Below are 20,770 nucleotides of genomic sequence, written 5' to 3' on the forward strand. Positions count from 1 at the left end.
AAGATTTAGAGACTGTTGCGTTCCTTCAGTACATGTCAAGCTCTGAACATGCATATGATTTCATTGTGAATCAATCCAAATAGTGGATCTGGAATCTGGCTTCCATGTTGTACACTTATTAAACTGAGGCAGCTAAAACTAGCAGAAGGTATATTATTCTAATCTCAACAATTCTATGAGTTGTTACTCCCTATGAGTTGTTTGCTCTAGGCTGTAGCATAATGCATGAAATTTTGTTACCTTCCTTCTGTCCTTTTTATTTAATATATCAGCGGCATGCCATCATGAGCGAAAACTCAATGCTCTTTACTTGCCTGCACTATATACAAATAATTGACTTAATGTGAGTGATTGTTCTTTAGCCTTCGTTCTCTCTTATGTATTATACCCTATATAAAGTTCAATCAATTTACCACACTCTAGATTGATTTGGGTACTGTTCACTGCATATTTATCCACTCTTTCAACCAATCAGATAACTACACATCATTACAATGGCACTGTTCATGAGCTATTTATCCATTCTTTCATCCAAGCACAGGCAACCGGCTACCGGTTACCGGCAGAGACATTCTTTCTGTTCCTTTCGATTCTACTATCGATGTGTGGTTCTCCTCTGGTCAAAGCGGTGCGGGCCCACCATCGATTGGTTCAGAAACAACCACGAGACAAAAAAAAGAAGAACCAAAGCTCTATTTCTCCTCTCTTTCTCCCTGGCTAGGCGTGGGCGGCGGCGGGCTGGCCGGGCTACGGGCGGGCGGTTGGGGCGGCGTCGGCCGAGCGCGTGGCCACGCGTGCCAGGGGCGGCGGCGGGTGCGCCTCGAGGGCGTCGAGAAGGCGGCACGGTCTGGCGCGGCGGATGGGGCGGAGAGCGGGTGGCGTGGCCAGGCGCGACGGCGCACGGGGTACACGGCGGTGGGTTTGAGGCGCGGCACGCAAGGCCGGGGCGGAGGCGGCCAGACGCGGCGGCGACACCATGGCGCGAGCCGGAGTGGGGCGCCGGTGCTGGAGGCGTAGCAAGGGGACCAGCTGGACGCGGAGTCGGCGCAGCGGCGCGACGAGAGCAGCCGGCAAGGGCGTAGGACGCGGGCCGGAGGGGAGTGGTGCGGGAGTCAGAGGCGCGGGCGGACCGGCAGGCCGCGCCGGAGCCTTTTCCCTTCCAAGGGTCGGTGCCCTCCTCTCTCCTAGCTGGTGAGTTCTTGGCTGTTCAAATCCTTTATCACGAGCATCTTCCTTGCCAATGCTTGGCACGGTGACTCCCTTATTGCGAGCGTCTTCGTTGCCAGTGCTTGGCGCGTCCCCGTCACCGCTGTGGCTGAGACGGCCGCGACCAGGCACGCACTGATTGCTGGCACGGTGCCTGTTCTCCTGCGGAACGCCGTCGACCCCATCGGCGAAGCAGCCGCGCGGTGCTTGCGCCGCCGGACGCCAACAGGATGGCCTGGGCGGCCGCGTCAGACCTCGTGGTCATGGAGGTGGATTTGGTGAGTTCCGTTCAGTTTCCTGTCCGTTCGATATGTGTGTATGTGTGTGGCTGATTCCTCCATGGAGATTCGACCTGAGCAGCCTGCTGTTCAGCTCACGTCAACAACGATTGCCTGATATTGTCGGTTCTCTGTGTTGTTTCAGTTATCTGAGGTGTTCGCTGAATTCTGGATGAACTGCCACCACAACGGAAGGTATACTACATGATCGATTGTATCTTAAGTACATAGTTCTCCTTGCTTGGAATGATTCTTACTCACAAATGGTTGTTTAAGGAGATCAGCTTCATATTCCTTATAATTGTTAAATTATTTGACAATTCTCGGTTACTACATTTCCAAATTAACCTAGGTTGAGATTATGACGTATGTATATTTGTTCTCATTAACTCATGAGATACATTCAAAGTCATGATTTTTCGCTTTTGGCAAAAAAAAATCTCTTTATAAGGGATGCAATCTTGCATGTGCCTTTTTATAGACTTCTGATTGGCCCCTTGGTTATACATCTATATATACACCAGAATTCATTTCAAACATATGGTCAAATGAATTTGATGTGTTGGCTTGACAGGTAAATGCTGCTTGTGGCCAGTAGTCTGTGCTGTGCCTCCCACCGAGGCCCTCACCATCGCGCTTCCAGGCTGTTTTGAGCGCCTGTGTCACCACGGCTAGCTACGCCCGCACCATCGCATTATTTTCCGCGCGTGTGTCGCTCTTCCTGCTCAACCCAGGGTGCTCCCACCCTCCAGCGTGGTAGAGGCTGTTGCTGTGTACATCTTTTCGTTGACATAGATATCCAGCATTCCATGAATTTGTATTAACTTTTTGCCCTTTGTTTCAGATATTTGCATTTGATGGTTTCCTGCAAATGACAGAATGTTGCTGTGGAGAAATGTTGCGGGTGTTTCAGATATTTGCATCTAATGGTTTCCTTCAAATGACAGAATGTTGCCATAGAGACATATCACGAAGGCATTGCCGGTAAATGATGGTTCAGCCTTACCCATTCCTTGCACAATTTCAGTGGAAAAATTGATTAGCATTCCGTAGATTTATGGCTGCAAAATGAGATTGCTATTGATGTACACATGTGTACATGAGTATTAACTAGCACTACATTCAAAAATTTATAAAGATGAAGTAAAACGAGGGATGCCACCATACATATTGAGCAGAGAACCATTGTTTAGCTGATTACCCATAGGTACTGATATGTTGCCATTCACACGCTTTGCATGTTCATATTCAGAGGAGGCGAATGCAATAGTATTTATGTTATTTTCGGAATATTGGCTTCAAACTGTGTGCATGCAACCAGGTAGAAGGATGAAATCAACAGATCAATGTCCAAGCTTTGATTTGGTCTCAGAAAAACCATGGTCATTATCAGGGTCAAGTTATTTGCACCTTCCAAAAGATTATCATTAGAATCAGGTGAACTTTCTCATATATTCCTTTACAAGTATACTGTATTAAATAGCAGCTTGATCCAGCATAGTTTTTTTTTGACCATAATCAATACTGCACTGTGTGATACGGAGTCCATTCTTAAGATTTATGTAGTGTTCCAAAGAACTGCATTGTATGGTACATTGGTAGAAAATCCCTCACGGGAAAACACACACGGTACATTGACTTCTTTTCTCCCCCTACTGTTACAAAAATCTTTGTGTTTTGACGTACTTCAGAAAATCGATCATCCATGCTCCCATGATAAAGTTGTAGTTACGCTCTCACTCTGTCTCTCTCGGATGACCATGCCTGCATCTTGACCTGTAAGATAAGTAAGTAGCGCCGATGTTTCTAAATGATTAGCATTGTTTGGGGATGTTAATAAATAGGATCTATTGATTTGGCTGACCATGAGAAAGACAACGCTTGCCACTTATTTCCTGGCTTTTTCAGTTCTCAAAAGATGAACGTTCCCTTAAGTAATTAATGCACTGAAGCTTTGACTGTATTTGTATTGAGAAGTTCTTTGAAGTAGTAGTTTATGCATAGCAGGGAGAGTAGAGACTCTTAGCTGCTGCAAATAAGCAATTAACGCTTACAATCCATAATGTCCTGTCTAAATTAGTAATATGTTCTATTCTACAAATGAGAAGCTAAATATGAAGAGAAAAATAATTAATTGAGGGAGATTTGACATAGTTGGTGAAGGACAGTGAAGATGTAACTATACTGATAGAGGATACGAAATGGCTAGATTGTAGAATGAAAAAGAAAACAGTTATCTTGATGAAAGATAATGAAGAAATAACTGGGATGATAAGCATCATGCTACTCTTGAAGAAAATATGTAATTACTCAGTGAGGTTGGGGATGCTAAAACTTGGATATGAATCAACATTATTATGTAATCACTAATTACTCAATGAGGTTCAGGTGCTAAATATCAGTCTATTGTCGAATGTGACTTTCTTTGTAAATAGATTTCTTTTATGTCACCTACTTTGCTTCAATAAATAATTTGATCAACCAAATATCACAAAATTTGCTGGGTGTTTGGTTGATCAGCTATGCCCCTTCTTCTTTTCCACAGACTGATAGAGAGGTTCACATCATTTGTGGCAGTGTTTCCCATCTTTTGTCATGTTACCATACAAAGGGAAATCTCATGGGCTTCCAGGTTCCAGCAAATGCTCTTAGACTTTAATCCTTTTTTTATTGAAGACCATTCGGTGGTACTGTGTTGTTGCTTTATTACTTAAGATTTTTCTTTTGTTTCTTCACAACTATGCAGCTCTTCTGATTCTGATCAAAGATGAAGGTACGTTGAAGCCATCTCAAAAAGGATAGTACAGTGTAAAGGGCCTCCGATTTATGTTGTATAATCACTACTCTTTAAGAAATACTCCCATATGTTACGAAATTGAAAATGCTGCTATTCATTTCTTTTCATTTAATCAAAATTCTATTCTAAGATTCGTCAATACTTTGTCTCTCAAAACAGGTCGTGTTGTAGATCATGTTTCTTTTGGCACGGGTGTTGTTCAGGATGTTTCACTCACAAATAATACTACATCGATTCCCCTACAGAGAAAGTACAAGAAATTGAATAAAGTTTATTGTCACTTTAAGAGTTATATTTCTGAACCTGTGCCTTGCCTGCCATAGCTCTGACAACATATCCTTATGACTTTGTTTAGGATGCTTAATTTTCTTCCCAACTGCCCACTCTGCTCAGAAGTGTATGTGCCGTTCTATACTGAAGCATGCTTCCACATTCAGTTTATTCAACATAATTTGCTTACCACATTCAGTCTTAGAGTACTGTATGGAGTATCCATGTCAGGATGGGCTCTAATCGGGAGGGTCATCAGGGTCATCTGTATGCTTCCGTACGGACTTCGAAAACAGAAATCTATGTACGCTTGAATATACTCAGTTTAGATCTTTGAAACCTGACTTTTAATTTCTAGATCGAAATTACATAAATATTTTTCTATTGAAAGCATCAAGATATTTTAGAAATATTGCATGGAAAGCACACAATATTTTAGAAATAATTGCAACATTTAGAACATATGGTCAACCTTAAATGACTAACATAGTTTTTTTCTAGGGTTCACTCTCTATTGAAAGCATCAAGTTACCTGTCCCTTTTTGCATTGGAGTTTTTGGTACCTAGAGAGTTCAGATGACTGAAACTGAGGTGCAAGTATTGTCAGTACTGGATAAAGGGTGTTCTGATTTTGTACTGATGTGGTTAGGTTTGTATGTGTTATTTAACATCTTCATATCCACTGGGGCAAAACATGAGTTGATCGTTCAAGATTAATTGCAGGACCAAAATGATACTCAAGCAGCTACATTCAGATGTCTGCATATGACGTTTACAAATGTCCGGTGCTCAGGCTACCTACAAGAGTAAAGACTATTTAGATGGTAGTGTAGTTATATTACATATATTTTTCATCAGTAGTTGGTTTCATGTTGAGTCGGAGAAAAATGGGCATGTAGATCCAGAAGTAATCACTTTTACTACAAACAAAAGGCGCTGGGTTTGATATGTGCCAGCACTGAAATGATATTCAGCTCATTTAGACATATGTTTGCCTTACTATGGTGAGGCCCTGGACATGTTGTCAGGATCATGGCAACTATAGCACACCTTATCAGTGTGTATGTTGTATTTCTGGTTGATGACCATGATCGATTTTCACACCAATTAAGAGTTGAGTGGGTTAATTTTATTTTTCGGATAACATTGTTGTTATAGAAATAAAAGAGTAAAGACTACTACAGAAGTGACGAAATTTTGTGCTTACATCCTAGATATTAGCATTATTAGGGGTGCATAGTTCTCGAATCAGTTCCAGCAAGCACAATCACGAAGTAATTTGCTATGTCTTACTTTAGATACATCACTCTTGAAATGTTAAGCCACGGGTAGCAGATATAAGGTAAAACCCTGTCGCGGCAGCCAATAGACAAAAGACTCTGCCACAACATAGGACCTCCGAATAAATTCATCATCTATCCAAAATTAGTTGGGCCGACTATTTGTAGATTTATGGGCTTGACTGACTATAGCAAAAATATATATTACAATCTTATCTACCTATTCTCCTAGGGATTAAAATTTTACACCCTTTACATGTCACGGGCGCGGCGTGTCGCCGCGCCATGGCATCCTAGTAAGATTTGATAATTGAAGTGCTATGTATGCATTACTCATGATACAGGTGGCCTAGCACAAATTCTCAATAATAATGGTGTTCGTGTACATTAAGAGCTTACTGCCTCCTGTTTAGAAGTAAATTCTCAGATTTTTGTCTTCATTTAAATCATTTATATATTGTCTTTTCATTGTTTACTGAACTCTTTTTTTGTTAACATTTCATAGACTATTACATCAACTAAATTTGTGGCAAGGTTATATAAGGAGAACGAGTATGGAACAACATTGCCAGCCTCCATGCAGATTTGCAATCTGCTCTAACACGTTAAATTGTTGGACACATTCTGTCGAATGAAATTACACAAGTGAATATGTTAACTGGAAACAAGTATTTTGCGCATCACCATGGTGGGTGATTTTCTCTTGCATTGGTTTTGGCGCTTCCACAGCTCGTGCGCCGCCCCAATCCCCCGGGGAATCTATCGCCGCCTCCACAGCTCCCGGCGCCCGTCGCTTCTCCCATACCGCGACACGCTGGCTCCCAACCTCATAGCCGTCTGAGTTCCGACCATTCTCCAGAAGGCCATGTATGTCCAGGCGTATCCGTAGACGCAGGCGCGGCGACATCTGCCGACACAACAGACTGGTTGTAGGCACATGGGCCGCCGGACCAGCGCGGACGAGCCACCAGCTGGGGAACAGGAAGGACATGACGACGAAGATTTGGTGGTTGCGGGCGCTTGTGGTGGATACAACGGAGACTGTCGCCTCTGTGATTTGCTACGGGCAGTAGAGGTGGAGACGCGAGGAGGCCACCACGATGGCGATTTGGCAGAGGTGGAGACATGGGAGGCTATGGCGGCCCAGCGACGGCGGAGATTTCCGTGTTGGCTGTCTCATGGGCACTGGCTCCTTCGGGGAGATCTACCATGGTTCCTCCAGGCGACATGTCTGATCGATTTGTGTTTTGTTTCTTTGCACCAGCAGTTAGCTAAACCGATCAACTGATGTTGTAATTCTTTTTTATTTTTTTGAGAAAAACTTCTGTTGTATTTCTGTACGTCTACAGGCACCAACATCCAGAACAAAGAGGAGGTCGCCATCAAGCTTGTGAGTTCCTCCATCCATCACTTCTTACCTCACACCTTAATGCGCTTTGTGATAAAGTTTCTTATTGATTGCTTCACATTGCCTAATAGGTATCTCTGAAAGCAAGGTTCCCTCAGCTGTTCTACGAGTCAGGAAGCTCTGAGGGGAAAGTAATCATACAATTTTTTCACTCTTGTCATATCCAATTAATCTCGTTGTTCTCATTTTCAAGCAGTAGTTCTCCTTTGTTTCCATAGCTGAGATTCCAAATGTCAGGTGTTTTGGCATAGAGGATGATTACAGCCTCCTGTTGATGGACCTGTTGGGGCCGAACCTCGAAGATCTATTCGTCTCCTGAGTTATCCCTGAATACTGTTCTGATGCTCGCCCCTGCCCTCCAAGAGCTCTACCAACCTGTGTTTCCTATCTCAGTTTGGGAGGGGCTGCATCGGCAGGACGGCGAGGTGTAGACGACCGCCAATGGAGATGAGAGGAGGGGAGAGGGTGCAGTGATCCAGTGACAGGATGTAGTGGATTTTGTCATTTGGTTGCTGATCTGGAGGATTTGCTGAGCAGCAGCACACTGGTGGTTCGTCAGGTTCTTAATTCATCGCTCCTCTTGTCCTTCAGAATTTGTTTCTGACCCTCCACAAAGAAAGTACATTGCACTGTCAGCTGCTTTTGACTTGCAGAGCTTGGGTGGTATTCTATAGAGCTTTTGTAATAACAATCTGTGTCGACCAAGTAGCTGGATTACTGGAATGCCTTGTGATTTTAGTCGGTTGGAGTAGTAGGGAACTTACATTTAAACTACGAAATTGCTCCTGGATAAAGGGACATCACACTGTCTATAAACACAATGCCTCTACTCGTTAGAATGATGGTATCTAAAAATACTGGCTCAAACCAAAATTTTGAATTTTAGATTAAATACATCATCAAAAGATAGTTAAGTTTATGAATATGAATAGCACAATACATCAAGGTTTTATATACGGACTTTATCTGAGCAGTCAAGACAAATGAGACTCAGTAGTGAATTTACACCTGTAGCTACAAGAAACAATAGTGACAAGTTTGCAGATTGCTAAAAGGTATATATACACTCACCTTAATTTTCTAAATCATTTCCTTAACAAAACCATGCATCTATGCGTTCATTCTTGAATTAAGCTAGCTGATAACTTTTAAAACATGGTCTGTTGGTTGGGCTATTCATCTATTGACTTCGAAACAAATACTATCACTTTTGCGTTTACAATGATCTTGGAGCAGTGTAGAGATATGAGACTAGATTAAAAATATGGGTCTATGAGTGAGACAGAGAGAATTGCATATATATGCCAAATAACGAAAATTACAATGCGATATACTATTAAGTTAACTCTCATTGTCTAATACAAGCCTAATTTACTTTAAAATAAAATGCCCTTCTAATAACATTGATGTTTGGTTTATATCATAACAACGTTCGGAATACGGGCTTAATCCATGAACATGGAGTAATAAGATGGGCGAGTGATAATGTGACGAACAATAGGAAGGGCAATGAGAAAGGGTGGAGAAGGAATAGGGGAGGGATAATATTCATGATTCCGCGGTGGCCAAGATCCACGTCGGAATGAAACGCCGTCGCCACCTCCCACACGATTGATCCCCCACCCGCCACCATCCTATCATCGTACACGCATCCCATCAATGTGACTTTTCCTACGCTAGGATCGAGCGTACCGTCCAATACGACGCCACTCCCCGGATCGCCTTGCACGCCGTCGTCCTCGCGCTACCGCTGCCACCGCTGTTCATGGAGCTGGAGCAGCTGCCAATGACGCATCTGTCGTCCACGGCGCCGCCACCGCTGCCGACCTAGAGGTGCCTGCCCTGTCCCTTGCAATTTGCTGGTCCTTCTATGGTTTGTGGATCTCGAAAGAAAGTGACATATGTAGATCAATTGACCGCAATGTGTCGTTAGTCCCCTTATTACATAGCAGTAGTACTGGAGATGTGGTGCTCTGTTCTTGTATGTTGCCATCTTTAGTTCCTTAGTTTGTAAGGCTCATATGCATGTGTTTTAGACTTAGCTTTGTGCATCATCTTACACTGAATTGGTCTAACGCTGATGAAACCAATAAAGTAAATGCACTAATATATGTTCGTTTGTCATGCTTAATATACAGGAGGCACCAGCTGGATTTTTTGTGACAGAGCAGCGAGATATAGATGGAAATGGCTCAGCTGCCTAATGGTTTCCTTCTCTCTACTTTTCATTTTGACTGTCCTTCATCCAAGCATAAGTTCAGTTTCGTTTGTTAAAGCCGGCTACAAGTTGCATCTATATTTGCCTCACTTTCTGATACATGGGTCCTTAGAGAAAATTGATCCCTTACCTAGCTACACAAATAGTGTAACTGTACGCAGTGAAACAAAATTTTAATCGGTTACCTAGACTGAAGGCCAGCTGTACAAAGTTCAATGGTGAAATCTGGGTATGTCAAAATGCCAAGTTCTACAAGGAAAGAGGTAATTACATGATGTTATCTGAATTCCAAGTACCTCATTTAACGGGTATATTCTTTTGTAAATTTATTCATTTTTCTAAATTTCTTTGCTGAATGTCCAGTACAACATAAACCCCAGATTCGCTTAGTTTGGTATTGAGACTATGTGCAGTGCAGTTTACCTAACGGACTTGCCTTCAAAAATCAAGATTGGTGGACTGCAAAGTAATTCACCAAGCTTGGTTAACTAACCAAATGTATTTTTATTTGATCTCAGGCTGCCACATATGTATTAGCAATATAGTTTTAGTTTACCTAACGGACTTGCCTTCAAAATAGGTTGCGTGATATGATATTGAACATTATTTTGTGATTGCTCATCTTAGCAAAAAAGTATGTTTGATGCTTTTAGTCATAAAAATACACCCTAATAATTCTAGATATACGGGATTGTTTCTACAAAGAAGTCTCATGGAAGTTGTGTAAACAATGGGTACGGTTGGTGTAAATAAAATTCTTCAGTATTTGCACTTATTTGCATGATCCTATCTGTCTTCAACCTATCGACGGACATTGGTTTGTACTGCTCTGTTCAAGCATATAAGAGCTATTACGAATAACCTAAGTCATAAAAGGAAGTTTATGAATAAGTTACTCTTTCTTTTTTGAATAAGCGGCAGGAGAACTTGCTTTTACGGCTATTGTATGAACAATGCTGTCCCTTAAGATGTTCTGTCAGCACTACTCCTGCTAAGTGGTCCTCCTGGCTATCCATGGACGAATTCTGGTACAATTCCTCTTACCACACCTCATTGGGCACTACTCCTTTCAAAGCTCTTTATCGTACAGATCCCCACTATGTGATGCTTTTTCTTCTGCAGTTATTATATTTGCACTGGATTCCGTATTTGCATTGGCTTCCATATTTTCACTGGGTTCTATATTTTGCAGAGGAGTGGTTTCTCAGAATGTGCCCATGTTCCCCCTTATCGTGTTCTTGTCTTGGTAATAAGTTGAAGGAGCAAGTGATTTTCGCATGTATTTTCTTCAGTCCTATTTTTAATGTGCCTAATGAATTTATATAGTGGGCTGGTGGACCGGTAAGATGCAGATCTGTGATTAACTGAATTTGTTTTCAACCTGTGAAGTTGCAAGTGAACTACTGAACTATGCATGCAAGTCATGAGAAGGCTCTGCTCATGATTTCTCTGCTGAAATTTGTACTATCCTTCATGAATTGTATTTTTAATCCCTGGTGTTAAATGATTTGTTCCGCGCTGACTGCAAAATAATATGTAGTTTGGATCTTGTGCATTTTCTTGGTGAAAATTTTATCGTTTCAGATTGTTATGTTAATAAAGTTTGCTGCACAATATTTAGATTGTTATTTTATTATGCTACAGGAAGTCCAACATGTTTTTTTTTCTCTTTCATGAGTTGATGCACACAAGCTGCTTGATGAAATAGTTAAAGGAGAGTTCCGGTTTTTATTGCGACTATTAAGTGTTAGATAACATCATAATTTTTGGTAATTTTCTTTTTATATGTTACGTTCTGGCGTAGCACTTTTACATGTGGTTCTTGATCACATATTTTATTCCATTACATTGGTCATAGATTTGGTTTGTATCATGATATTTACTCTCGGAGACCATGTGCATTATGATAAGCAAGTAGGCAACTTCTGTTGTATATACTATCACTTTTGGTGCGTAGACATGAGTGGCAATATTGTGCTGTACTAGGTGACCGTTTTTTAATTTTTAATTTTGTCAGATCTGTCAAGCTGATATCGGCATTACCACAAGTAATATTTGGTAAGAGTTTGATGATCCAAAGTTAATAACCTAACATACTGGGTTTTGTTTCCCTGCGAAGTTGTCATCATTTGAGTGAATTGTTCAGGTGAAGTGGCTTGGAAATTTGTGAGCAATATCTCCTTCCTCCCCTCATACATGGCTGATTCACTACATTGACCAAATTATTTCCATCTATCGGTAATGTGCCTTGAGTTTTTTGCACACAACTTTAGATAGTCTCATGTGGTTAGTTGGCCACATGGTTATATCGATGAAGGACAAGATCCAAAAACAATTGTCGGTTAAGGAACTGAGGGAGAACCGGTGGTCCTATTGTACACTCCTTGTTCATTTTGTTAGTTTGTAAGTATAAAAAGCCACATAGACAAGTGCAGCTATGTAAAACACTGATTTTTTTATATGTGAGATGATATATACATTTTTATCTCTTTGTTTATTCGATTTTTCTTTTTTGACCTCAGTGTTTGAGAGATGATTCCAGTACTATATATATTGTTCAAGCTTTCAATAATAACTCTATGTATAGACACAGCGAATATTGATCTATATAAAAGGGGTGACATCTACAGTGTGAATAATGGTATACACTGTTTTACTTAGATCGTAGCAGTGGTGGACATAATAATAGCTGTGGCAACGCACGGTCATTGAACTAGTTTCAGCTAATATCTGAATATGATGTTTATTATTGCGCGGTCTCGGGACAAGCATATGTTTTCAGCTTCTCAATACCAAAAGCTAGCTTCAGAAACTTTCCTTTTGTTCTAATTTTTAGAAACATTCACTTTGTTTTAGTAATTTACATTTTTTTTTCCTTTTTACGGTGGAAGAGCCTATTAGGTTGTATCTGTAGTTAGCTCACTGTCTAACAAAAAATATCTTAGGTAGCTCAATGCCACTTTCCTCACAACATAGACATGTAAATATTGAATTGTGGGAATTTACTTCTTATAAAGTAAACATTTTCGTTTTAAGTTTATTAGTGTCATAGTGTCTTTGCTCATCGCTTACTAATACCTGCTACTGAATTTTGGTTTAATTTATTTCTTCACAGGTAATATACATCGTTCATACTGTTATTTGGTAAGCTGAAAAATAATTGCTCATTTTTAGTGCTATTGGAGGAATTAGAGAAGGATATATGAGCACCAGAACTTACGTTACAAGCCTGCAATGGCTCCATAACATTAATTATTACCTGCCATGGTATTTCCTTGCCGCCAATCGATTCATCCTTATTTGTTACATGTTCTAATGTCACATGGAGTCCTTGGCAAAGAAGAGGTTGTATGAGGATAAATTGGACAAGACTGCACAAGGCACGTTAATTTTCTACTAATGTTTTGTGCATTTCATGGGCCCTTGTTTGGGTTGCGGATGTACTAACCGGGCGTTATTGCTTTCAGGCTGCGCGCTAGGCAATAGCGCGCTCGATGTTTCCTTGGGGATAGTCTACATCACAGAGCTGCAGTGTTGCATTGCATGGGACGCTTTGCACTTCTTTTTGAATGTAATGTGTATTGTATGGAGGCTAACCTGTCGGTGGTGAACTTGTAGTTGCCGCCGGTAGTCTTCAAATCGCTTCTCAAAGATCCTCCAGGTCTATCTTCGTTCATCGGCAGGGAACTCTTGCCAAAACTGTGCGGAAGAGCTTGTACACGGACACGGACAGATAGAAAGATGACGCCCTGGTTAAGACATCATGTGTGTGTATGCATGAGGGCATGCCTATTGCCTTATGCTAAATATCCCGTATGGTGTCTTAGTGACAATAGTCTGTATATATGATGTGTTCAGCTGGATGTTTATGTTGCGTGATTTTGTGGTTGATCTATCATGTCTGGGTCTTACCTGTGTGTTCGTGGTGCCTCCCTGGCCTGGACCTACTTATTTAGTCTTTGTTCATTACGCACATCTTTTACTCTTACTAGTTAAAATGCCCGTGCGTTGCCACGGGTGCAATGCATAAATGTATCATCTGTCATTTCATTTCACAAATGTAATCAATTTTCACCTCACACCTTATTACCCCAACCTTGGAACAATATGTTATATTCCTTTTCTACCTAAAATCAAGTTTCAAGAATGTTTTATTGCATGCCGTGGATAATTTCAGCAAATGAATCAACATGTGTAGTTCATTTTCTGTTATTTATACTCGCTCTTAATTCTATTGTTTTTTAGTTGTTAATTGATATATCATCTTTACTGAAAAATGATCAATAACATATAAATTGGCACATGGACCAACAAATTGGTGCAAAAAATGAAATCATAAATTCGTAATTATAAATATAATAGACACATTTATCAAGAGAAATGATAGACGCATTTATCAGGAGAAATGATACATGTGGTTTGTAGTTTCTTAGAACTTGCTTAGCTTCCTAGAAGTACCCGATGCCTTTAGGTGAGCTTAAAAACTCACTCATCAAACGAAAAATAGAAGAACCACGTTGCAGTGCAACTCACTACCGTAATGTAGTCATGCCGCGTGAATGCATCCAGGCCACAACATCTTTCTCATACTCCACCTATCTCTTCTGCAGCCTAGTGCCTCGTATTTTACTCCTCCACCGAAGACACCTCACTGCTCATTTATCTCTGTTGAGTTCTCCAACACCTGGCATAGCCAAATCCAGTTGCGTCGATCGATCTTTGTACCCCCATTGTCGGCCAAGACCTGATTCCACTGCGCAACGATAATGTGTTCCTCAAATGTCATTAGGGGTGCTCGTCATCAACTAAAAAACCTACGGGAAGTAGGAAATTTGAAGTGTGTATCTGTTGATGTCAGAAACCCCCTGGCGGGCAGAGACGGGCAACACAGTAGAGCCGGGAACAACTAGGGCTGCGGCTGGCCCCAGTCCCTCAGAGCGACGGCCCGCAAAGCCTCCTGGTCGCACGCGCCGATGCCAACTGCAAGGGCGTGCCACCTGACCTATACCTGGTCGGGAAGGTGTGGATGATGCCTCGCTTAGTTTCCTGCAGGGCACACACGTAAACGTTAAATAAGAGCCTCGATCGGCTCTCGGGTTATCCCGTGAATCGGCTCAAGGAGCCGATCCACCCATGATTCGAGACGAGGTGTCCGAATATATGGTGGTCCTGCTTGATCAAGGTAAAGCTAATGAGATCTACGACGATTTAGGGTTTTCACCGCATAATCGGATCATCCTACTCACGATTGGGCCTCGCGCTCGCGCACGGTGACCGTAAGCCGATCCTAGACAGGGGCCTAAAAACCAACACGAGGTTGATCCCGGAACATCCTTTCTAGGGCTAGCAAACGCCACCCTACACGCCGCTGGATCCTCCAACCCTTTGTAAGGCCTAACTATTGCGGATATTAAACTAATCCTTGATGAAACAAGGAGCAACCGTAACGGATCAGATCTACTAAACTATGATCAAGCGGGGTGCCGCCCCTACACCTAAGATAGGTGTAAGGGCGGCTAGACATGCAAGGGTTGCACTACGAAAGCATGTAATATGAAGAACAATGCTAACCCTAACATGTCTAAGATAACTACGCTGCTCGCCATCAAAAAGGCTTCGATACGAGCAACGCATGAACAACGTGGGCAGGCTTGTGCTGCCTAGATTGCAAGATGCGATCTAGGCAGCATGGTGCTTACCGGTAGAAACCCTCGAGACGAAGGAGTTGGCGATGCGCCGAGATTTGTTTGTGGTTGAACGGTGGTTGTTGTTTATTCCATAAACCCTAGATACATATTTATAGTCCAGGGGACTTTCTAATGTGGGCGTGCACCAAACCGTGCACGAGTAAGATTCTAACTTTTAATCTAGATACAATCTACTGTAATTAAAGATACACGGGCAACCTAGCCCAAATTCTCCGTGCAAGGTCGCTTCATAGATCTTCTATGTGTAATCTCCCAAGCCCATCTTGATCGCGGCCCACCTCCTGATTTAGCCAAAATCTGGTGATAACACATGCCCCCCTGGTTTTGGTAATGATAATTTCAAAACCACTCTGTTTTTTCCTCCGAGGGGTCATGTCATGGCAGCGCGGAACCGTCGCGAGCATGCTTCATCATGACGACTTGCCTTCCCTGGGCTTCTCTGTATGAATTGTCAATTTCGGCATCACATCCTCGAGAACCGTCATGGCATTAAATCTCCACTACACTCTCTTTATTTATCTGTGCCAAACGGTTCACCACTCCATCCCCTTGCTCGCTCTCGTTCACCAAACCAAAAAAACCCTTCTCTCCTGCAGCCATGTCTTCCTCTTCCTCCTCCGCTTCAGGCCTCTCTCTCCAACCGTTGCCGAAGAACAAAGAAGAGGACGATCCCCGCTCCGGGGCGCACCCCATCTCCTGCGACAAGGAGAAGAAGGGAGGAGAAGCGGAGAGGACCAAGGCCTCCCCCTCCGCCGGGCTTCCGCCGAAGAAGCGCTCCCGCATGTGGGCGGACAGCGAGGACGACGATGACGACGAGGAAGAAGAAGATGAGGAGGAGGAAGATGATTCCTCCTCCTCCATTGGGTATCCTCCAACGAAGCGCTTCCGCAGGCTGGGCGGATAGCGAGGATGATGATGATGACGAGGAGGAGGAGGAAGCTCCGGCCGACGGCTGGGGCAGCAGCGGCGAGGAGCTTCCGGGAGCAGCGCCGACGACCTCGACGACGGCGACGATGAGGACAGCGACGACTAGTAGAGTAGGACTAGCGAGTAGCGAGTGCACTAGGCACTAGATCCCTCTTTTGAGAGCCATCGGCTCTTCTTGTAAAGCTGCTCCTTTGAATTAATGAGAATTGTTCTTCCAATTTCTCCTTTCATTAATCCAATTCCCATCCTCCCGCTTGTCACACCAAGACCGATAGTAACGAATCGGGCCATTATTGTTTTTCTCGACCGTGGCGTTTTGCAGTCCCGCAGCCGATGACTATTCATCGGCTAATTTGAGAAACCGATCTCTTCCTTTTCTTGCGAGCACCAGCACGGTCCAAACCTTGTATCGGACGACGGCTTTTCCTTCCCGGTTCTTCCCTGAGAAGATCATGATGCGATGACAGCCGAGGTAACTCCAATCGGCTCTCAAAAATAGGGCACCTACCAGGTCCGTTGCCCCCGAGTCTCGGCCAAGGCAAAACGAGAGACGAGGATACGCAAATTAGCTGTATGGACCTGGGCTTGATCATGTATGAGGGAGCTTTTTATGCGGAACCAGCCGATTGGAACATAAATCGGCTTCCCGAGAGCAGAGAGCCTTCAAGGTGAGCTGCCCCCGAGCTTCTTCGGTTCTTCCCGCATTTTGCCGGCCGGATCGGCTCCTTTCCTTTGGTGGATCTAATGCAATCCATCCTTGACCCGATCCGCACGTCCAGGCTGCTCTTGGCCTTGTCCTTGGAGGGAGGATCTGAGCCCTTAAACTACTCCATTGAGGAGTTCTTCCATTAAAATCCCCCTTCGTGCTCCATTCCTCTTGAGTCGATGGCCATGCATCGGCTTTTATATCCTTAAGTCGATGTCTGCTGCATCGGCTGTGCTCGAAAATTTTCGAATTTTCAGAATTTTTTTTTTACGGCTGACTTGTGCATCGGCCCCCATACTCCAATACCCATCACCAAAGGATGAGACGCTTCCGTTGCATATCCTCGTGTTTTATCCACTCGGGTGCCCCCCGAGCCGATTCCGTCAAGAGAATTGATGGTATCGGCTCACGTCGGATAACATGTTGAACCCGGGCAAAATGTATGGTGAGGATAATTTTTTGGCCGATTGCTTGGAATCGGCCCGCACTTTGCTTGCTCGGTGAAGGTTTTGTAATGTCTCTTCATACATTTTTAGGGCCGATTACCGGGATCAGCCTCGCCACGTTCGCTCATTGTCGTGCTCTTACTACTCGTTCGAGGCCGGTAGATAAAACCAACCCAATCTCCGACTTCATCATGTTGGTGCGCTTGCTCGTCGCCCACCTTGAGTGCATCGTGTATTCGTGGAGCACTAAGCTTTGTCGGAAGAACAAGCACCATGTTTGTGCCAGCCGATGTTTCATCATCGGCTTTCCTTTGCTTGGGGCGCCACTCCATTTTCCGTGGACGACCCTCTTCATCCAGGGTTCGCTGAACCTTCGCAGCCAGATCAGGCCTTGCCTTCCTTAATGTATGCAAGTATAACCTCTCGGCTTCTTCCAGGCCGCGCAATCGTTGAACCCTGCGTTTCTGGGAACGGCTGAGTCCATCAGGGCACCACCTTGGCCGGTGATACCTGTCTTCTTCTTCTCCCTCGTCTTCTGAATCTTCGAGATCTTTCAACCGAGGGGACTCAGCTCGTTTGCTCGCGGCGGGAGAGGTCCTAAGCGCTCGAACACGGACACGTTGGCTGCCTCCTTCTTCTTCCGGTTGCATTACGGGCAATTGCCGATTGTTGGCAATCGGCTCATTCCTGAATCCTAGCGAGTGCTCGAAGAAGGGACAATCCCGAGTGCTCGTCCTCGTCGTCTCGCTCCCTTGCCTTTCCCTTGGCACAACGCTCGTGCTCCTCCTCATCGCGATTATGCCGACGATATCTTCGGCTTCTCTAGCCGGACGATCTCTTTCATCATCGTCGCCGGACCGTCGGCGTTGGTCGTCTCGACTCACATACTTGTTGAGGAGGTGATCGGAGAGAGGTCGCCGATATCTTATGTTCTTCACTTCTCCCTCTGTTACGTAGCGCTTGCCATCTTGGCGGAGCCGATCGCGTGGAGCGGCTTCTTCTGTATCTTCGTCATGAGAGCAGCTGCCCTCATCTCCATTCTCGCCAGCGTGGTGTCCAAAATCTACCATATTGATTTGGCACGAGAAATCCGGCTGGCACCCTCCATGGTAAGTATATTCCACCATGTTTACGGCGGGGAAGGGGTGTGTGTCGACCTTCATGGCGTATTGGTTGAAAATCAACCGTCCGTTTTCTATTGCCATTTGGATCTGCTGCCGCCACACCCTGCAGTCGTTGGTGGTGTGGGAGAACGTGTTATGCCATTTGCAGTACGGCCTTCCGTTCAGCTCTTGCACCGTGGGGAACTTGTGGCCTTCGGGTACCTTTATGTGCTTCTTCGTGAGTAAGAGATCAAAAATCTGCTCCGTCTTGGTCACGTCGAAGTCGAACCCTTTTGGAGGGCCTTGTGGCTTCACCCATTTGCGAGGTCACGGGGCCCGTCGCTCGAGTCCATTCAGCCACTGCTATCTCCCGATCTCCCGCAGCACCTCCATCCTCGTCCGCCTCAACCGGGGTCACCGCACGCTTGAATTTGTCCTGGTAAACATCCGGGTGGCGTTGTTCATATGCCGACAGCTTCGCACCATGTGTGCCAACGAAGGGTAGTACTGCTTGGGAGGCCACGTCCTTGATTGATGATGAGAGACCCACCACCGCCAACTCGATCGCTTCTTTTTCACTTATATGAGCCGAAAAGCATCGGTTCCTAATGGTCTCGAAGCGGCTGGACGTATTCTGACACTGTTTCCCCGCGCTTCTGTCGTACTTGTGCTAGATCGGCAATGCCAACATCGGAAGCCTCTGAGTGATACTGCTCATGGAACTGCTCTTCCAGCTGCTTCCAAGTCTGGATGGAGTTCGGTGGTAGCGATGTGTACCACCCGAAAGCCGATCCTGTGAGGGACTGTGCGAAGAACCTCACGCGCAACTCGTCTGACGCTGAGATCGTGCCCAGCTGTGCCAAATATCGGCTCACATGCTCGATGGAGCTGGACCCATCTGATCCACTAAACTTTGTGAAGTCCGGGAGCCGATATTTGGGAGGCTTGGTGTAGCCGAATGCCTTCCTTTTCGGCATCATACCGAACTGATCTTTCAGAATTGCACAAATCTGATCCGCTGTGATGGCTGAAGGTGTCGAACCCTGACGGTTCGCCGGGGTGGCATACTTAACCAGCCATGCTTGCTTTTCCGGTTCTAAGCCAAGCTGCGGGAGCTGGGCTTTGGAGGTTTGTCGGGGTGGCGTACTTAGCCAGCCACGATTGCTTCTCGAGGATCGGCTCTCGAAGTTCCTCCTGCCGTTCCAGAGGCCCCTGATATTGCCGCCTGGTTCGAGAGTGCCCGGGCGTTGCGATCCGGTACGTATGCGCACGCGTATCCGTGCGGGATCTCCTTGGGTGCCTCGGGTAGGAATTGGTAGTCACTAGGATCACCACCAATCTTGTAGACGACGTATGCCGATGCGTTCGGCGGTTCCGGTGCTTGCCCATGCGAACGGCTGGGGCTGGAGCGGCATCTCTCCCTTGAAAGTCCCCAGAGCTGGTCCCGACGGAGAATACCGGTGGCTCATGATTTCCTTGACGACGCGCGAGCAACACGCTCCAAGGTGTTCACCGGGCTCTCGGAGTGGCGGTGCGGCGAATGAGCCACCATGTAGTTGATCTCCTGCCGCGGCGACCTGGTGCGTTCTTCGACGGGGCGGACAGGTCCACTCCATCGAGCGCGCCTTCGGGTGTGAAACCCTTCCACCGACGCCATGGGAGCGGGTTCGGTGGAAAGAGCCGATGAGTTCGGCTTCAAGGGTTGCCTTGATCTCGTCATGTTTCTTCTTGAGCTCATCAGGCAGATCCTCGTACGTGACCGGAGTGTCTTCCGCCATCTCGGATGTAGATGGCGATGTTGTGGATGTCGAAGGGTGTCCCACCGGCGTGCCGAGAATGTGTTGACGTCGAAACCCCCGGCGGGCGGAGACGGGCAGCACGGTAGAGCCGGGAACAACTAGGGCTGCGGCTGGCCCCGGTCCCTCGGAGCGACGGCCCACAAAGCCTCCCTGGTCGCACGCGCCGATGCCAAGCGCAGGGCGTGCCACCGACCTATACCCGGTCGGGGAAGGTGTGGATGATGCCTCGCTTAGTTTCTGCGGGGCACACACGTAAACGTTAAATAAGAGCCTCGATCGGCTCTCGAGGTTATCCTGTGAATCGGCTCAAGGAGCCGATCCACCCATGATTCGGACGAGGTGTCCGAATATATGGTGGTCCTGCTTGATCAAGGTAAAGCTAATGAGATCTACGACGATTTAGGGTTTTCACCGCATAATCGGATCATCCTACTCACGATTGGGCCTCGCGCTCGCGCACGGTGACCGTAAGCCGATCCTAGACGGGGCCTAAAAACCAACACGAGGTTGATCCCCGGAACATCCTTTCTAGGGCTAGCAAACGCCACCCTACACGCCGCTGGATCCTCCAACCCTTTGTAAGGCCTAACTATTGCGGATATTAAACTAATCCTTGATGAAACA

The 20,770-nt window shown here is 45.2% G+C and overlaps 1 protein-coding gene across 6 annotated transcripts; it reads left to right on the top strand.

Annotated features, from left to right (window-relative positions):
* The first annotated feature begins 1,418 nt into the window (after positions 1-1,418).
* LOC124702924 lies at positions 1,419-5,685 on the top strand. Of its 6 annotated transcripts, none has more exons than XR_007002821.1 (10): positions 1,419-1,484; positions 1,630-1,679; positions 2,059-2,240; positions 2,329-2,468; positions 2,806-2,921; positions 4,030-4,116; positions 4,231-4,257; positions 4,441-4,855; positions 5,053-5,200; positions 5,275-5,685. XR_007002821.1 is itself a non-coding variant. In XM_047235104.1 (8 exons), exons 4-8 carry the CDS (start codon positions 4,080-4,082, stop codon positions 5,129-5,131), a joined length of 453 nt encoding a protein of 150 aa, XP_047091060.1. In that variant the 5' UTR covers positions 2,454-2,468; positions 2,623-2,691; positions 2,806-2,921; positions 4,030-4,079; the 3' UTR covers positions 5,132-5,685. The 6 variants fall into 6 exon arrangements, 1 of the variants encoding a protein (XP_047091060.1); XR_007002823.1 differs by having other exon boundaries at positions 5,053-5,195; XR_007002822.1 differs by having other exon boundaries at positions 2,737-2,921; positions 5,053-5,685.
* The last annotated feature ends 15,085 nt before the right edge of the window (positions 5,686-20,770 follow it).

The sequence above is a fragment of the Lolium rigidum genome, chromosome 3, assembly GCF_022539505.1.
Source record: "Lolium rigidum isolate FL_2022 chromosome 3, APGP_CSIRO_Lrig_0.1, whole genome shotgun sequence".
Lineage (NCBI taxonomy): Eukaryota > Viridiplantae > Streptophyta > Magnoliopsida > Poales > Poaceae > Lolium > Lolium rigidum.

Excerpts from the sequence above, each read along its gene's own strand:
- LOC124702924 (XM_047235104.1), top strand. The coding sequence starts at position 4,080 with ATGTTACCATACAAAGGGAAATCTCATGGGCTTCCAG. Across the intron at positions 4,117-4,230 it reads GAAATCTCATGGGCTTCCAG|CTCTTCTGATTCTGATCAAA; the intron begins GTTCCAGCAAAT and ends ACAACTATGCAG. Across the intron at positions 4,856-5,052 it reads CTTCGAAAACAGAAATCTAT|GGTTCACTCTCTATTGAAAG; the intron begins GTACGCTTGAAT and ends GTTTTTTTCTAG.